Source organism: Meriones unguiculatus, chromosome 2 (assembly GCF_030254825.1).
Source record: "Meriones unguiculatus strain TT.TT164.6M chromosome 2, Bangor_MerUng_6.1, whole genome shotgun sequence".
NCBI classification, from domain to species: Eukaryota; Metazoa; Chordata; class Mammalia; order Rodentia; family Muridae; genus Meriones; species Meriones unguiculatus.
The window spans coordinates 119,598,101-119,617,839 of NC_083350.1; the positions used below are offsets into that span (position 1 = coordinate 119,598,101).

The 19,739-nt window shown below is 38.4% G+C and overlaps 1 protein-coding gene across 6 annotated transcripts in view; it reads left to right on the forward strand.

Annotated features, from left to right (window-relative positions):
- Positions 1 to 19,739, forward strand: part of Osbpl8 (oxysterol binding protein like 8) — a 141,584-nt gene that overhangs the window by 101,135 nt on the left and 20,710 nt on the right. For 5 of the 6 annotated variants that reach the window (XM_060378039.1, XM_060378038.1, XM_060378042.1 and 2 more), the window contains 7 exons: positions 1,273 to 1,444; positions 2,882 to 3,119; positions 10,511 to 10,695; positions 14,374 to 14,455; positions 15,877 to 15,975; positions 16,638 to 16,734; positions 18,949 to 19,047. In XM_060378039.1, coding sequence (XP_060234022.1) covers positions 1,273 to 1,444; positions 2,882 to 3,119; positions 10,511 to 10,695; positions 14,374 to 14,455; positions 15,877 to 15,975; positions 16,638 to 16,734; positions 18,949 to 19,047 — 972 coding nt within the window. The remainder of the gene's footprint in view (positions 1 to 1,272; positions 1,445 to 2,881; positions 3,120 to 10,510; positions 10,696 to 14,373; positions 14,456 to 15,876; positions 15,976 to 16,637; positions 16,735 to 18,948; positions 19,048 to 19,739) is intronic. The other variant, XM_060378040.1, reaches the window with a different exon arrangement.

Below are 19,739 nucleotides of genomic sequence, written 5' to 3' on the forward strand. Positions count from 1 at the left end.
TCCAGAAGTCCCGAGTTCAGTTCCCCAGTAACCACATGATGGCTCATAACCTTCTATAATGAGATCTGGTGCCTTTTTCTGGAGGGCAGGCAAACATCCAGGCAGAACATAAAATAAATAAGTAAATCTTTAAAACAAAGAGATTCAAGTATAAGCTGTCATACTTTAAGTTAATATTTGGAACACATAACATAACATTAGTTTGGTTTTATTTTACATACAAAAGCAAAACACAAACAACTTAATCATACACATACACTCCACATATGCAACATAACCTAAAAGCTTTGTAATTGATGATAATGGATTTGTTCTTTAGTATAACACTTTATAGTATAGATCAGCTTAATGCAGGGCATCTTAGAACCTTCCAGTGCTGACTCTTATAATACTAGAGAATTACTGCTTAAACAGATATCAGTATGAAAGTGTTTTATATGGTTTAATTTTCTGCCAGATCTTGAAACAAGTATGTATGAATTTTAACAGTACTTAGATATGTGAACATATTTCATAATTTCACTAATAACAGTTCTAAATTATAAAAGAAAGTTATTAATGTTGACAGTCATGGCAGCTAGTGATAGCATTCTGTAGCTATTTCCTTGGTTTAAAATTCTTGTGTTAAGCAAAATGAACATGGCTCAGAAGGACAAGTATTGCATGTTTCCTTTTATATGTGAAATCTAAACAAAACAACAGAGACTGTGAGAGAGAAGCAAATGTTGGGTAAAGGAAGGGAAAGGAGGAATCATTAAGAGGACTGGGGAGAATATGATCTCCATCTATAGAGAGTGTGTATGGAATGTCACCACAGCAAGGCCTGTGATTAAATAGTGCAAACTAACAAAATATTCTCATACGTGTAAGCAGAATGGATGCTAAACTTGGGGACACACTTGTCAACAATAAAACATTATTTCAGTTAGCTTATAGTAGAAACATACTCTCTTCAGTGTGTTTTATGTACCTTGTTTGATACTTTAAAAGTGTATGTTAATGTTTTAAAGTTTGGGAGATAAAGTGTTTATTGTTGATGGTATTTGCTTGCATAATACATGCTGTCTATTTATTGTGATTTTTTAAGTACTTATTGTTAAAAAGCATTTATAAAAAACAAAAGATTGCATTAAAATCCTGTCAAACTTTTACATGTAAATCAGTTTCCAGTGCTTCTTTGTCAAAGAAGTAGTGTGTTTAAAGGTAAGAGGGGTAAATTAAGTGAATATTGGTTTCACTAGTTTTCTTGCTTGTAAATCTGTGTTCTTGTAGGAAGGTGCTGGATGGATGCCTTGGAGTTGGCTTTGAAGTGTTCTAGTCTTCTCAAACGTACAATGATCAGGGAAGGGAAGGAGCATGATCTGAGCATTTCGTCGGATAACACACATGTGACTCTGTATGGTCTGCTGCGTGCTAACAATCTCCACAGCGGTGACAACTTCCAGTAAGTAGCTGCTGCTGCTGCTTTGCTACAGGAGACGGTCCCGCTCATTAACTTGATGGTCATTTCTGCTACCTCAGTAATGTATGTCATATTGAAATGTTGTCTTATTATCACATGGCTTAAGGCCCTTAAACTTAGTTTATTTGATATAAATCAGGTATAGGGATTTGTTTTCTTTATTCTAGCCATTGTACATTACTCTTTTTTTCCAGATACAAGTGAGCTGAGTATTTATTTTGTTTTTGTGGTTGATGTACCTTCCACTAAGAGTAATTTCTACTTCTTACTGTCTCATTCTATCATAATCCCATTCAAGATCAGTTTGAATAATATGTACCACATGAAGCTTTCCTGCCTCATAACAAAGAGATACATCTTTCCTTCCATTGTTCTTTTCTTAGTATGTTTTGTGATGGCACTGGATTTTGTCTGCCATTTGGAAAGCATTTTTATGTTTTTTTTTTTTTTTTCACGTGTATGGGTGTTTTGCCTGTTTGTATGTCTATGCTCCACATTCCCAAGTGCTTTCAGAGGCCAAAAGAGGCTGTCAGGTCCCCTGGGACAGAAGTTGATGATGTTGATGCTGGGAATTGAAGCTGGGTCTGCTGGAAGAGCAACCAATTCTCTGAACCACTGAGCCTCTCCTGGTCCTATGGAAGCATTTGGAGTGGTAACATTCTCTGGTTTGTAGTTTTACCTCTGGAAGCATTCACTGTAGCTAATATTAACCCAATATTTCTCTGGCAAAATTGTGATGCAGTGTACAGATTGTTTTTTTTCAGGGTCTGGCCTCTTTTTGCTGTTTTGTAGAAAAACTCTACCCTTCCCTCCCTTTTATCATGTAAAGCTTAACTTTGGCACTACAGGCTTATTTCTTTAATTGTCATTTCCGTTGCTCCCTGGAATTTTTCCCCTTAAAATTAAGCCTATTGGATAAATGTTAAATATAGCTCAAAGCATGTTTTCCATCTTATTCTCAGCAGTTATTTTTTTAGTGACTTTGGAGCTCCTTACAGTAGAAAGTCATAATTCATTGAGAACCTGATGACCTTGACTTAGTGTTTTCCTTCAGACTAGATAATGGTGGTGATCCTTCTTCCAATAACGGTGTTTGTAAAAGAGAAGGTAGGCAGCTGTAGCAAGCAGTAGTTTAAATTTTGTTGTGAGAATATTTTAGCCCCCAGAGTACAGAGGCAAGTACTTACTTTGTCATCTTTCACTATCTCAGGCATCTGTTTAATTGTTGTGCCTTTGTTCATTGATCTGTAAAAGGAGAGGAGTATGTTGCCTAACAGGATAATGTGGAACATTAAATAAGTTAAGTAAACACTTTTAGAACTGTGCAGAGCACATAGTGAATGTGCAGTAAGTGTCACTCCAGTTTATGGATTTGTATTCTTAGCCTCCTTTCTTCTTGCATATAATTATTCCACTAAGGCTGAATGATAGTGAAATTGAGAGACAACACTTTAAGGACCAAGATATGTATTCTGATAAATCTGACAAAGAGAATGATCAAGAGCATGATGAATCTGATAATGAGGTGATGGGGAAAAGTGAGGAGAGTGATACAGATACATCAGAACGGCAAGATGACTCTTACATCGAACCTGAGCCAGTTGAGCCTTTAAAGGAGACCACCTACATGGAACAGAGCCATGAGGAGCTGGGAGAAGTAAGTACCCTTCATTGCTAGACTCTAGCTCACTAACTCTAGGAAACTCACACACAGAATTACAGATGTTATTTGCTTGGCTTATTATTTTTCCCAATGAATATTTATATGTCCCGTGTCCCTTCAAAGATGTATTGAGAAACTTATTTGCATTTACCAGCAACCAAAACATACCCAAATTACCAATGTGGTCTGCTAATCTTAAAGTTTACATTTTCAAGTTTGTTTTTGGAATAGGATATTGCTTGATGTCATTGCTAGGTGTAAAGTAAATTGCAAATAAGCATAAATTTAAAACTTGCTTGTATTACCAATGTATACAAATAAATGTATATAAAGCAATAAACTACAAAACTGAAGATGGTGACACAGTGCTGTAATCTAAGCACTTGGAGAAATAAAGCAAGAAGTGTGCAAATTTCTTTTTTTATTTTTATTTTTTATTAATTACACTTTATTCACTTTGTATCCCCCCATAAGCCCCTCCTTCCTCCCCTCCCAGTCCCGCCCTCACTCCCCCCTCTTCACGCATGCCCCTCCCCAAGTCCACTGATAGGGGAGGTCCTCCTCTCCTTCCTTCTCATCTTAGTCTATCATATCACATCAGGAGTGGCTGCATTGTCATCTTCTGTGGCCTGGTAAGGCTGCTCCCCTTCAGGGGGAGGTGATCAAAGAGCAGGCCAATCAGATATGTCAGAGGCAGTCTCTCTTCCCATTACTATGTAACCCACTTGGACACTAAACTGCCATGGGCTACATCTGTGCAGGGGTTCTAGGTTATCTCCATGCCTGGTACATGGTTGGAGTATGAGTCTCTGGGAAGACCCCTGTGTTCAAATTTTCTGGTTCTGTTGCTCTCATTGTGGGGTTCCTGTCCTCTTGAGCTCTTACTATTTCCCACTTTTTACATAAGATTCCATGCACTCTGCCCAACAGTTGGCCATAAATCTCAGTGTTTGCTTTGATAGTCTGCAGGGCAGAGCCTTTCAGAGGCCCTCTGTGGCAGGTTCCTAGGTTGTTTTCTGTTTTCTTCTTCTTCTGATGTCCATCCTCTTTGCCTTTCAGGATGGGGATTGATTTAGTCAGGGCCTTCTCTCTTGATTAGTTTCTTTAGATGTACAGATTTTACTAGGTTTATCCTATGTTATATGTCTATATGAGTGGGTGTATACCATGTGTGTCTTTCTGCTTCTGGGACAGCTCACTCAGGATGATCCTGTCCAGATCCCACCATTTACCTGCAAATTTCATGATTTCCTTATTTTTCATTGCAGAGTAATACTCCATCGTGTAGATGTACCATAATTTCTGCATCCATTCTTTAGTTGGGGGGGGGCATCTGGCCTGTTTCCAGCTTCTGGCTATTACAAATAAAGCTGCTACAAATATGGTTGAGCAAATGTCCTTATTGTGTACTTGAGCATCTTTTGGATATATGCCTAGGATTGGTATGGCTGGATCTTGAGGAAGCGCTATTCCTAGTGGTCTGAGAAAGCGCCAGATTGCTTTCCAGAGTGGTTGTACAAGTTTACATTCCCACCAGCAGTGGAGGAGGGTTCCCCGTTTTCCACAACCTCTCCAGCATGTGTTGTCACTTGAGTTTTTCATCTTGGCCATTCTAATGGGTGTAAGGTGAAATCTCAGGGTCGTTTTGATTTGCATCCCCTTAATGGCTAATGACGTTGAGCATTTCTTTAAGTGTTTTTCTGCCATTTGATATTCCTCCACAGAGTTCTCTGTTTAGCTCTGTTCCCCATTTTTTAACTGGATTACTTGGTTTGCTGCTTTTCAGCTTCTTTAGTTCTTATTATATATACTGGATATTAGCCTTCTGTCAGATAAAGGGTTGGTGAAGATTCTTTCCCAATCTGTAGGCAGTCGTTTTGTTTTTATGATGGTGTCCTTTGCTTTACAGAAGCTTTTCAGTTTCATGAGGTCCCATTTATTGATTGTTGCTCTTAGAGCCTGTGCTGTTGGTGTTCTGTTCAGGAAGTTGTCTCCTGTACCAATGAGTTCTAGGGTATTCCCCACTTTTTCTTCTAACCAATTTAATGTGTCTGGTTTTTTTTTTTTTTTAAAGATTTTATTTATTTATTATATATACACCAGATCTTATTATGCACCAGAACTCAATATAGATGGCTGTGAGCCACCATGTGGTTGCTGGGAATTGAACTCAGGACCTTCGGAAGAGTAGTCAGTGCTCTTAACCTCTGAGCCATCTCTCCAGCCCCCTATGTGTCTGGTTTTATGTTGAGGTCTATGATCGACTTGGACTTCAGTTTTGTGCAGGGTGATAAGTATGGATCTATTTGCATTTTTCTACATGTAGATATCCAGGTAGACCAGCACCATTTGTTGAAGATGCTATCTTTTTTCCATTGTATGGTTTTGGCAACTTTGTCAAAGATCAGGTGTCCATAAGTGTGTGGGTTTATTTCTGGGTCTTCTGTTCAGTTCCATTGATCCACCTTTCTGTTTCTATGCCAGTACCATGCAGTTTTTGTAACTGTTGCTCTATAGTACAGCTTAAGATCAGGGATGGAGATACCTCCAGAAGATCTTTTATTGTAGAGGATGATTTTAGCAATTCTGGGTTTCTTGTTATTCCATATGAAGTTGAGAATTTTTCTTTCCAGGTCTGTAAAGAATTGTGTTGGTAATTTGATGGGAATTGCATTGAATCTGTAGATTGCTTTTGGTAAGATGGCCATTTTTACTATGTTAATCCTGCCAAGCCATGAGCATGGGAGATCTTTCCATCTTCTGATACCTTCTTCTTATTCTTTCTTCAGAGACTTGAATTTTTTTTTCATACAAGTCTTTGACTTGCTTGGTTAGGGTTACTCCAAGGTACTTTATAACATTTTGGCTATTGTGAAGGGTGTTGTTTCCCTAATTTCTTTCTCAGCCTTTTTGTCTTTTGTATACAGGAGGGCTACTATGTTTAGGTAAGTGCCATGTATTCCTGATCTCTCCAATACTTTAAACATGAATGGATGTTGGATTTTGTCAAACACTTTTTCAGCATCTAGGGAGATTATCATGTGGTTTTTTTTTTTCTTTCAGTTTGTTAATATGGTGGATCACACTGATGGATTTCCGTATATTGAACCACCCCTGCATACCTGGGATGAAGCCTACTTGGTCATAGTGGATGATATCTTAGATGTGTTCTTGTATTCGGTTTGCAAGTATTTTGTTGAGTATTTTTGCATCAATGTTCATAAGGGAGATTGGCCTGAAATTCTCTTTCTTTGTTGGGTCTTTGTGAGGTTTAGGTACCAAGGTGACTGTGGCTTCATAGAATGAGTTTGGTAATGTTCCTTCTGTTTCTATTCTGTGGAATAGTTTGAAGAGAATTGGTGTTAGCTCTTCTTTGAAGGTCTGGTAGAATTCTGCACTGAAACCATCAGGTCCTGGGCTTTTTTTGGATGGGAGACTTTCGATGACTGCTTCTATTTCCTTGGGGGATATAGGACTATTTAATTGATTTACCTGGTCCTGATTCAGCTTTGGTAAGTCAAATCAATCAAGAAAATTGTCCATTTCATTTAGATTTTCAAATTTTGTTTGGATTTCCTCAGTGTCTGTAGTTATGTCCCCCTTTTCATTTCTGATTTTGTTGATTTGGATGGTGTCTCTCTGCCTTTTAGTTAGCTTGGCTAAGGGTTTGCCTATTTTGTTGATTTTCTCAAAGAACCAGCTCTTGGTTTCATTGATTCTTTGAATTGTTTTATTTGTTTCTAATTGATTGATTTCAGCCCTGAGTTTGATTATTTCCAGCGGTCTACTCCTCTTTGGTGTGTCTGCTTCTTTTTTTTCTAGGGCTTTTAGGTGAGCCATTAAGTCGCTGGCATGAGAGGTTTCGAATTTCTTCTTATAGGCATTTCTTCTTATAGGCCACAAGTTTGGGTATGTTGTGCCTTCATTTTCATTGAATTCTAGGAATACTTTGATTTCTTTCTTTATTTCTTCCCTGACCCAGCTGTCATTTAATAGCAAGTTGTTCAGTTTCCATGTGTGTGTAGGCTTTTTGCTATTTCTGTTGTTGTTGAGGTCCAGCTTTAGTCCATGGTGATCCAACAAGATACAAGGGATTATTTCAGACTTCTTGTATCTGTTGAGGCTCACTTTGTGACCAACTATATGGTCTATTTTAGTGAAGGTTCCATGAGGTGCTGAGAAGAAGGTAAATTCTTTTGTGTTTGGGTGTAAGGTTCTGTAAATGTCTGTTAGGTCCATTTGATTCATGACCTCTGTTAGAGACATTGTTTCTTTGTTTAATTTCTGTTTTGTTGACCTGTCCTTTGTTGAGAGTGGGATGTTGAAGTCTCCCACTATTAATGTGTGGGGATCTATATGTGGTTTAAGTTTTATCAATGTTTCTTTTACAAATGTGGGTGCCTTTTTATTTGGGGCATAGATGTTCAGAATTGTGATGTCTTCCTGGTGGAGTTTTCCCTTGATGAGTATGAAGTGTCCTTCCCCATCTCTTTTTGTTAATTTTGATTGAAAGTCTATTTTATCAAATATTAGAATGGCTACTCCTGCTTGCTTCTTGGGTCCATTTACTTGGAAAGCCGTTTTCCAACCCTTTACCCTCAGGTAATGTCTATCTTTGTGACTTAGGTGTGTTTCTTGTTTGCAACAGATTGCTGGGTTTTGTTTACAAATCCATTCTGTTAGTCTGTGTCTTTTTATTGGAGAATTGAGTCTATTGATATTGAGAGAGATTAATGGCCAGTGGCTGTTAGATCCTTTGATTTTGATGTTGGCTGTGGTCATAAGGTTGTGTGTTTGGTTGCTTTTTGTTTTACTGTAGTGAGGTTAATTATTTCCTGTGTTTTCTTGAAATTAGTTAGTTTTCTTGGGTTGTATTTTCCCTTCCAGTGTCTTCTGTAATGCTGGATTTGTGTGTAGGTATTGTTGAAATTTGTTTTTGTCATTGAGTATCTTGTTTTCTCCATCTATGAGGACTGAGAGTTTTTCTGGGTATAGTAGCCTGGGCTGACATCTCTGTTCTCTTAGGGTCTGCATGATATCCGTCTAGGCCCTTCTGGCTTTCATAGTCTCTGTTGAAAAGTCAGGTGTGATTCTAATGGGTTTGCCATTATATGTTACTTGGTCTTTTTCCCTTGCAGCTTTTAGTATTTCTTCTTTGTGCTGTATACTTACTGTTCTGATTATTATGTGGTGGGAGGATTTTCTTTTCTGGTCAAATTTGTTGGGTGTACTGTAGGCCTCATGTATTCTTATTGGCCTCTCCTTTAACTTGGGGAAATTTTCTTCAATGATTTTGTTGAAAATATTTTCTGGGCCTTGGAGAAGGGAGTCTTCTTTTTCCTCTACTCCTATTATTCTTAGTTTTTGTCTTTTCATATTGTCTTGGATTTCTTGGACGGTCTGTGTCAAGAATTTTTTGGATTTAACATTTTCTTTGACAGATACATCAATTTCTTCCATTGTATCTTCCACACCTGAGATTCTTTCTTCCATCTCTTGTAGTCTATTGGTTATGCTAACCTCTGTAGTTTCTGTTTTCTTCCCTAAGTTCTTTCTCTCTGCAATTTCCTCCATTTGTGTTTTCTTTAATTTTTCCAATTCTATCTTTAGATCTTGAGCCATTTTGTTGATTTCCTTCACCTGTCTGACTGTATTTTCCTGTTTTTCTATCAATTCCTTCAGCTGTTTGTTTGAGCAATCCTATGTTTTTTTTTTTTTTATTTCATTCAGTGATTTAAGCATTTCCTCTCTAAAGGCCATAATCTGTTTGTTTTTGTCTTCCTCTATTTCTTTACAGATGGCCATAAACTGAGTTTATCTTCCTCTAGGTCTTTATGCATTTTATTAGTTTCCTCTATTATCCTCTTCATGAGCATAGATGTTAGGTCATCTTCTCGAATTTCAATTATGCTGGGTTGTCCAACACTACTTGCCCCTGGATAACTAGGTTCTGGAGATGCTATATTGCTCTGTCTTTTGTTGGTTGATCTTTTACGCTGGCCTCTACCCATTGGACTATCTTAGGTGTTGGGTGTTAGTTTCTGGTGGTTTCTGGAATCCTGTGGTAGAGAGAATTCAGCTTTTTGGGTATAGTCACTGGATGGCTGTTGTTTTTCAGGAGTTGCCGCTGCTCACCTCAGGCCTAGAGACTGAGTGGTAACTGTGGTCCTTGTTCGTCGAAAGGGCTCTCCTCTAACCCGGAGAAGTCCTGGAGATAGCTGCCCTGCTTCTGGGTTTCTTGCTGTAAATTTAGCGATCTGTTGCTATAACCTGTGTGTCCTGTGGTTTGGTCAGTTTTGTTAGGGATAACTGGTAGGGATAACAGATACTACCCTTGGAGTAGTATCTGGAGATTTATCTCAGGGATTCTGGGCTTTTGTAGGTCTGAGGTTGGGGCTTTGTGCCCCAGTACCCAATCTGTAATCTGTGGCGGATGGGTACTGCTCTCCTGGTAACAGCAGGCTATCTGGTGCACAGCAGGTCCCTGGGTTGGGCTGCTCTGTGGGGCCTTTTCCAGGGATATACTGGGTGGCCTAAGTCTGTCCCCTTTGCTTCGTTCCCTGTGAGTATTTCTCTGGACAGTGACTCCCAGTCTCTGTTGCCCTAGGGCGTACAGCTCTGTCTGTGCAGGAGAGCTGGGCATGCAGCAACTGTCTGTGCCCGCTGCTGGAGCCCCATTCAGTGATGGCGGCTCGTACCCGCAGGTCTGCGAGACTTTCCAGGAAAGACTAGGTGACCCAAGTCAGTACCGTTTCCTTCCTTCCCTGTGGGGTTTTCTCACGACCGGGACTCCCAGTCTCTGGTGTTTTTTGTGCCCACCGATAAGCCTGGGAAGGTGATAAGGACACGCAGGCGTGTGGCTCTGGTCTGGCGACCTAGTGCCTGTGCAAAATCCGGATTCTGGCTGGGTGACCTGAGAGTGGACCTGACTGATTCCCATGCCGTGGGGGTTTCCTCTCACCTGGGAAACACAATCGCTGTTGTTTTAGAACCCAGAGTTCAGTCCTTTGGTCGCTGAACGGAAAATGTTGTCCTGCTACTCAGAGGCAGTGTTCTCCTGGCACCACCATCTTGTCCCCCCCCACCCCCCAAGTGTGCAAATTTCAGAACATCCTGGGATACGTAGCAAGACCTTGCCTCAAAAAGATTTTTTTTTAATTGAACAAATAAAAATAATAGAATTTGGTTCTTTTATATGCGTTGTTAGATATTTCTTGAAGCTCTTTTACTTTTATAGCCTAGACCTTATTACCTAAATGGTTGTTTGCACATTTCCATAATGCTTGGAGTAGTCCTGCAGAGTCAGGCTTTATCACTCACTGTCTTGCCTGTGTGTCTGTATCTAAGATAAATGTAATAGGTCAGTGCTTTGTTGATTGTTAAAGGCAGGTGAGGCTTCTCAAACGGAAACTGTGTCTGAAGAAAATAAAAGCCTTATCTGGACTCTGCTCAAGCAAGTTCGTCCCGGCATGGATCTGTCCAGGGTGGTTCTTCCTACATTTATCTTGGAGCCCCGTTCTTTCCTGGATAAACTTTCAGATTACTACTACCATGCAGATTTCCTGTCTGAGTAAGTAGATGCATCTATAAATAGAAAATCCCGAGCGTAACATTTTAGCTTTTTATGGTAGCCAACCATGCTTGGGGAGACTGTCCTGCTTCAATGGCTGTAAAGGCCTGAATGGTCATGGCTGCATTACGCTGTTGTGAGACTCTAATCTTGCATATATACCACAGGCAAACCAAGGAGACCAACACCAGAAGGCCTGCTAACACTCCCATGCCCGCCCATTCCTTCAGATGATTCATGGCTGCAGCAATCCATGGTGATAATCCTGTGGCTAGTCCTGCATCCACTCTGGTAGAATTTACTGTGACAATGGCCACTCTCAGCTGCTCCATTGTAGTATCGAATTCTCCAGTCCAATTACCTAAAATATAGCTAGACAATTGTTTAGACAGATTTGCAGCACAGGGAAAATTCTCATGTTGTATGCTAGTGACTCAAAGTCCAGCATGTTTTCATTGTCAGCCAAGTTGAGCGATTTGCCATAGGGTATCAATTTGCTCCTGCACGAGGTCAATCCTCTGATTGAACACCATCAAGCTTCCTTTTAGTTGAGCTCAGGATGCGAGGCTAAGCACTGCACTCAGGGTCAGCCGCTTTGGACCCAGAGAAGAGCATGTCTGATTGCATGCGGGTTGATGCCCCAGGTCCCGCCTCTGAGAAAAAGGTATCGGTCGGGTCTGATGCTCTTTGGGTGGATGACACCTAAATGAACATCAGTACAAAGTCCCAATTTATTTCTAATATCAGAGATCAGACCTCTACTCTTGCCTGATGCGTCTAAAACAAAAAGGGGGAACTGTAGAGAGCTGCGGAATGCTATGCCTTAAAGATGGAGCTGGTTTCCGCCTTCCACCTTCCCGATGGTGAGTGCTCTCTGTCACGAACAATTCCACATTTGGCTAAGGCTGAGGATCTGGCTTGCTTCCATGTATGTGGACCTATCTGCATTGCCCACGTGGCACGCTGGGGTTGGCTACCCAGAGGCTATTTAAGCTGTGGGCTGGCTTTCCCCAGGGTCAGATGATTGTTCAAGGTTCCTGAATAAACTGCATTGAAAAAAAAAAAAAAAAGAAAATCCCTGAATGCTGTGAGAATGTCTTGAGAATGTAACAGAAACCAGGCATGGTGGCATGCACTTGTAATCTCAGCAGTGGGGAGGTGGGAAAAGGTGGATTTCTGGGGCTCAGTGAAGCCAGTGAAAGACCCTGTCTCAAAAAAGCAGGTAGGTAACATCTGAGGAAGAGTGAAGCCTGTGGTCATCCTCTGGGGAAAAGCAATTTTGTGCTCAGCCTTTTGCTGCCACAGCTGTGAGTCTTGTGGCACCATTGTCTGTGCTATTAAGTTTTGGTCTAGTGATATGGATTTAAGTATCTGCATTAATATTTGTTTTAGTCTCTGTATTCTGTTATAGTTATTACAATAGTAAACATTAAAAGAATCATCAGCTGAATCATGAGATGATTGGTGTGTTACAAGAAAACTTTGTATATCATGTAGTAGATTAAAAGTATTAATTCTCCTAAAATAAAAAGAACTCTTATTGCCAGACATGGTAGTGCACATTTGTTATCTTAGCATTCAAGAGGCTAGGAGAGTTGCTGTGAGTCTGAGGCCCGTCAGGTCTATATAGAAAGACTGATTCATCTCCCTGTCCCCAATAAAATAACTAACTAGCAAGCTATCTCTTTGAAATAGAGTGAAGATATCCAATAACATGTAGAAAAAGAGGTAGGAAAGGTGTAACAGAAACAGTTCTTAAATGTGAGTCTCCTGGAAACAAGAAAAAGCTGTAGCAAGATAGTGTTGACCATATATGCCATTGGTGAAGAGCTTTTACACTTGTGTGCTCTGTAGTTCTTTACCTCCTCTGTCTGGGAAAGTACTTCTTGGAACGGAAAGCAGGCACCTATAATTCATATGGTAAATTTCTAATACATGCAGTTTTCACCATTGGGGAGGTTGTACCTTAAAATAATAAACAGGGGAGGGAGAGATGGCTCAGCACTTAGGACACAGGAGGAGGGCTGGCATGCCAGCATGGAGCAGGCATTGCAGCAGGAGTGGGGAACATTACATCTCAGGAACAAATGGAGAACAGAGCAAGGAAGTGTAGGGCGAGCTGTGTGCTCTTCAGAGCCTGCCCCCAGTGACATAGTTCCTCCAGCAAAGATACACTTCCTAATCTTCCCCAAGCGGTACCCACCAACTAGGGACCAAGTATTCAAATGCCTGAGTCTACAGGGAACATTTCTCATTTAAACCTCCACAAAACTATCCATAAGAGTAAGTAGATTTAATGTGATGAAATCAGGTTGATGCAGTGTACACTTCAGTTGCATATGCTGCTGATAAATAGACTTCTTTATTGCTTTGGCTCTTGAACTGTGTAAATGTAAGGTTTTAAATAAAGGTTCTTAAGAAGAATTTTTAAAATAGGAAGAGAACAATTAGTGGGTTGTTAACAAAGAAAAACTCAACATTTTCAATTGTCAGTAAACCTAAATCTAGCTTCTGTCACCTTGAACATATCTTCAAAAATCAGATTCCACTCTTACATACACTTGTGAAAGAGAATGCCTTTTTATAAATAAGGACCTAATATATAGCTACATTACACACAAAAATAAAAACAATTTGTCAGTGAACATCACTTTGAACATTCACAACAATAGTCAAATAGTCTGGGAGAGAGGTAAGCTGAGTCATGGCTCTTCCCAATTTCTTAAAGGCTAACACTAGCCTACTGGTCTTTCCTCTGAATACCATTAATCTCTTAATACTGTTTAGAGTAGATGTAACCAGTGACCAGTGATCGATCCATAATCTTTCATTGACCATAGACGTTTAATCAAACTGTTGACTGGTTTTCAAGGCACAACACAATGCATAAGTCTCAAAAAATCTGTATTTGTTTACTTGGAGTTTTGTTTTTTTTTTTTTTATGGAAGAAAAAAGTTTTTTGTTTTGGGTTTTTTTGTTATTCTTTTGGGTTTTTTAAAGGTTTTTTGTTTGTTTGTTTGTTTATGGTTCCTGAGAAAACCCATAATCTCGGGAGGCATGGCAGCAGATGGCCTGAAGAAGAAGCTAAGAGATTACATCTCTAGCTCTTTCGAAAAGCAGAGTGTTAATTTTTTAATCACAGTTAATCACAGACTCCTAGTTAATCTTGGGTTCTACAGCACCCCATTTTGGAAACTTTGGTTTGGAATTTTCAAAAACATTTTCATTAGTGTCCTGGGTAGTACATCAAAGAATCAGAAAAAAATGTAATAAGCTAACCAGATTTTTTTTTTTTTCAAAAAATTGATTCTTTAAAGATTTATTTTTTATTAGTTTTTTTTCAATTGTGTGTATACCTGTTATAGCCAGGGGTATGTCACATGAATACAGGTGTCTGTAGAGGCCAGAAGAGGGCATTGGATCTCTTAGAGTTACAGGCAGTTGTGAGCCATTGGACAAGGGTGCTAGGAATGGACCTCTGTCCCCTACTAGAGGAGTGAGCAGTTTTAGTCTCTGAGCTAACTCTGCAGCAACAAGGAAAAGTATTCTAGAAGCAAATTTAGATGATTCTTTTACTGTTCACTTGAATATAAATTAAGTTTCCAGCTGTAAGTCATAGAAGGTATGAAAGAATTTGTGATTGCTTAAAATGATTATATTTACCATTTTGTTTTTTAGAGCTGCTCTTGAAGAAAATCCATATTTCCGTTTGAAGAAAGTCGTGAAGTGGTATTTGTCAGGATTCTATAAGAAGCCAAAGGTAAGGCTTATATTTTGCTTCTTCTACCCTCTTTTAGGGGAATTTATGTTTATGTATTTGTGTGGGTATGTGGGTGCCATGGTGCACATGTGGAGCTCAGTTCTGTCTTTACATCATGCAAATCTTGGGGATCAATCCAGTTAACACAGTTGGGAGTAAAGCGCCTTTCCCTGCTGTAGCCTCTCACTGACCCTCTGTGCTGCTGTTAAAGCACACAGGAAAGCTAACTGAACTCTCAAAAGCATCTTAGTGCAATTTATGTTTGTGATCATTCATTTTCTTAATCATTAGAATAGACTGGTAAGTGTTACATAAGTAAATCCATAAGAGGAAAAGCATTAATGTGATAGTTATAGCTAGAGGAGCCTTCCTGTGTTCTCGTTTCTCTATTTTCTCTAGCAAGGACTACAGTCAGAAAGCAAGAAGGAGAGATAGGTTTGAAGGAACAGTGGCTCTGCTAAGAAAAGATTATGAGAATTGAATAAAATGCTTTAATCTGGGAAGGTGATCAAGGATAGGTACCACCAGCAAAAATGCCACCACTAACCTACTGATGTAATAGTCACTGTATCCACAGAGAAGAGTGGTAATAATGAAGAAGATTTTATATTCCTTCAGTTAGGACAGTCTGTACATTTGCATTGTGCTGGTCAAGTAAGTGAGAACTAATACACGATAGAATGGAAAGAGCTTCAAAACAGAAATTAGAAAATTTAGTTTTTATTTCTAAGAGTATTGTGAACTATATGTGTGAACCTGAACACACCACTCAAATTTTAGGCCTATCTCAAAAGATCTAAAAGATGGAGATGTTGACATACAAATACTGTTTTATCTGGCATTTCTAATACTGTGTAAATACCCAGTAAATATTCAAAAGATACTTATATCTTTATGTTCATTGCAGCACTATTTTGCAGTAACCAAAATACCGACCAGACTCAGCCTCCAGCAGATGACTAGATAGTGCTGCTGGGGCAGTCACTTTTTGGTTTTGTTGTTGTTTTGGTTTGTCTTGTTTTTTCCTAAAGCAACCATTGCTCTCTTGAGGCAACATCTTACAAGACTGTCCTGCATCTCATAAAGTTGCTTTCTTAGTTTTAAATTTTTATTTATTACTCTGAGATTTTTCACACAAGTGTAATCTTATAGTATATTTTGGTCATTTTCACCCCCATTGCCTCTTTCATCTCCATATATTCTTGATTTCTCTCTTTTTTTTTTTAAGTTTTTATATATAATCTTTTGTTTTTTATTAGCAGTTACCATGGAATTACAAATTTTGCGTTTAGACAGTATCTTGATTGGAGGTATATTTTAAATTCATATAAATTTCATTTACTGTGAAACTTTATGAGGTGCTCTTTTGGACAGTTTAACTTTGAACCTGTGATTTTAAAGTTATGTATTTTTTAAACCAGGGACTGAAGAAACCATATAATCCTATACTTGGTGAGACTTTCCGTTGTTTATGGACTCATCCCAGAACAAACAGCAAAACTTTCTATATTGCTGAACAGGTATGAGAAATGCATGTTATTCAAAGGATCCTGAAGGCACTGGGACATTTTTGTGAGAAATGCTAACTTGGTAAAAATCACTGTTGTTTAGCTTCTTGTTAGGGAAGGTTTGATAAGCATTGAGCATTCGAGTACTGAACACTACCAAATCCCACACTACAGAGCATTGATGTCACAGTCCATCAGGTTTGGCTGTCTTGTGTGGCTGCAGTCAGGATGTCATCCAGTGTGTAACTATTCTTACATTTGATTAGGGTGGACAATTGTTTTCTGTGATCATCTAGCTCATGCTGTTGAGAAGAGAATTTAGTTCCTCAGCATGTGGTGCTTCCATACAGTTTTAAACAGTACAAATAGTGGTTACTCAGACCTTTCTGCAAGTGTGTATGTGGGAGGAGGAAAGTCCTGAAATCCTCCCCCATGAAAGCCATATCATAAGCTCAAGTTAGAAATGGTATATTACCATTTCCACCCTGCCTTGTGGTGTAAATGCCAGGAAGTGGATTTCCTTGGAGAAAGAAATCTGATTATTGTAATGATTAACATTCATTCTGTTGCTTACCAACAGTTCCTTCTTAGTCATGCTTAGAGTTGAACTTCTGATACTAGCATGGTAGTATGCTTGCACTGTTAAATGTCATGTTTTTTTCTGTGTTCAATAGGTGTCCCATCACCCACCAATATCTGCCTTTTATGTTAGTAACCGGAAAGATGGATTTTGCCTTAGTGGTAGCATCCTGGCTAAGTCCAAGTTTTATGGTGAGTTTTCCCTTATCCTAAACTGTGCTTTTCCATAATGTCGTGTTTTCTGGTAAGTTTTTATTTGTAAATAAATTAATTTTATTTGTCATTGTTGGCAAGGAATTCATGTCATTTAAGCATCATCTTGAATTGTGGCTCCTTTTTAGTTGCTGGACATTTAGAAGTAAGGCACACTTTAGCTAACTTCATCACATACTTGTAAAAGCACACAATGAGTGCTTACCATATCTCTCATGCATGGTGGGTTGCTTTGCCCTTATCTTCATCCATTTGTCTTGCTTTATTTTATTTCAATGTACCTGAGGGAGTTTATCCTTTGCTTTGAGTAGAAAAAGTCACTGTGGTCCTGGATCATTCAGTAGTGGTATTTAACCCAGAGCCAAATAACTTACTATTAAAAATATTTGTCAGTACAAGAAAGGACTTTAGTAGCAAACCTTAATACAGTGCCTTTGACAGTTCAAAGAAAACATAGTCAAAACTATTTATTTAAATGCTATTGTTTAGCTTTCTAATTTTAAAGATATTTAAAAACTCGGAGAATTAGATTTAACTAAGGGATTTTAAATCTGAGGGGAAAAAACATAAGGGTCAGAAATCTAAATTTGTTCTACTCTGTAGACATGTCTTACTGAGCACCAGGTTCATGGTTTATATCCTGGTATTGCTTCTGTACTTTGCTTTCTTCCGATTATGTATTAATACAACTCATATGCGCCAGGACTGGCTTTTTATAATTTGAAAGAATCCAGACTTCCCAAGGGCACTTTAAAAAAAAAAAAAAAAGTCCTCATGATTTTCTTTGAGTAAAAGCATCTGAGGAGATTATGTAAAACTTAGAAGGAAGTTAGACAGATATCATGTGGCCTCCCTCATGTTGGAATCTAGAAAAATTGATCTAGAGATAGTAGAATGGTAGCTACCAGAGGCTGGAGTGGTTTGAGGGCCAGGGGGATGTCATGGTTTTGCACAAATGTTTGCAGACTTTAATATAAATGTTCACAGCATGATTCCTAATAGTTCAAGACTGATAAACAGAATCCAGCATCAACTCCTAAAGACCTTTTGTAGCTATGGAATACTGATTATTAAAAAATACTGATTTAAAAAAATGAATGTTTGATGCAATAAGATAGACAAATCTAAAACATATGTGCTAGGTAAAATAAGCCAAATATAAATTATATATTCTATAGTGATTGCAAGAATTGGTAAAAATACACTGATAGGAAACAGATCAGTGTTCCCACTGGAATAATGGGAATCTTTTAGGATAATAGTTTAGATAGGTTAGGTAGATGGGTAGGGTAGGACACAGAAGCAGATAGATAGATTAGTGATAAGTGATCAGGGGATCAAACCCTAGCCTTGGGCATGGTAGGTAAGTGCAGCACTACTGAACTACATTCCCAACCCTTAGTCATTTGAGATAGTCATTTAAGAACTTTCTGTGTGGTTCAAGCTGATGCTGAAGCCCCAGCCCTGCTGTGTCCACCTCCCAAGGGCTGATACAGGTTGTGCTAGCAAGCCGGTTCAGCAGTGTAATTATGACTCTCTGCAGTACCTCATACTATCACACTTAATGCTTAAAATAGGCTGTCCATTGAATGGTAATTATACCTCATCAAAGATGCAGATGTTAAGAAAAGGAAAAACATAAGAGACAAGCTAGAAGAAATCACTGTGGCATTTTATCACTTTGATTTTGTGTATTTTTAAGCATTTATATAATTACTGAATCAATTATATTTAAAACTTCACACTTACCCATGTGTGACTTAGAAGTGTTTTGATTCAGAAGAGACAAACTAAACTGTGCAATGCAACAGTATATTGTACATAATGGGATTTTCATTTGACTTTCCTAAAAAAAAATACCTAAGTATACCTTTTAAAATACTTATTTTAGCTGGATGGTTATGCTACATGCGTTTAATCCCAGCAGAGGAGAAGCAGGCAGATCTCTGAGTTCAAGGTCAGGCAAGGCTACACAGAGAAACTCTAACAAACAAACTAACCCTCAAGATTTTGAATCTAATTCAAGTAATGTTTTAGTTATAAGGTGCTGAGCACATGTTTTGGCACATGTATTAAAATTGAGATGTTTTGAATATTTCTACTGCAGGAATGTAGTAGGATGTCCCAAATATACTTTGTTTTGAATCGGTTGGATTCATTTTTGTGAAATTTAATAATAACTTTTTCTTCTAGGAAACTCATTATCTGCAATACTAGAGGGAGAAGCACGGTTAACCTTCCTGAATAGAGGTGAAGATTATGTAATGACAATGCCATATGCTCACTGTAAAGGTAAATATTTTCCATACTTATATCTCGTGTTTCTGAAAACTTCTTTGTAAGTAAATGTAAGTGGCTGGAATTTGTTATGTTTGAGATAAACTCAGAACTGTTTGTTAGAAAACCTTGGCTTACAGTTGCATGAAAGTGTTGCTGTTTGCTTACTGTTTCTATGGTAAAGTAATTCACACATAACTGCCATACCTTTTTGTGATTCATTCCTAAAGAGACAGATTTATAATAATGGAATTTCCTTGCCTTTATCTCCTGTGAAAGTTTTGAAATTCAGTGAAATTATCTGTTTTGGAATCCTTGAAATTTATGTTATTTACTTTTCACTAATACTCTCTATAAGGTTTAATCTCTTGTTTTTCAATGTTTCAAGTCCTTTAAATTTTTTCTTCACTCATTTTACAATTTATTTTCTTAAGTTGAGATTTGGTTTCTTTGAGTTATTTCCTTACTGTGTAGCTCAGGCTGCCCTTGAACTCAGGATTCTCCTGCCTCAGCCTCCCTACTGCTGAGGTCATTGATGTGTTCTGCATCACCTAGCTAATATTGGTAAAAAAGCTAGATAATGCTCAGAGCTCTGTACATAGTTCTTAAAATAGTAGTGAAATAAAATACCTACAATTTTAAATAATCAACATTTAAAAATTTTATATAATTTATTACATCAATGTCCAACTATCAATGAGAATTTT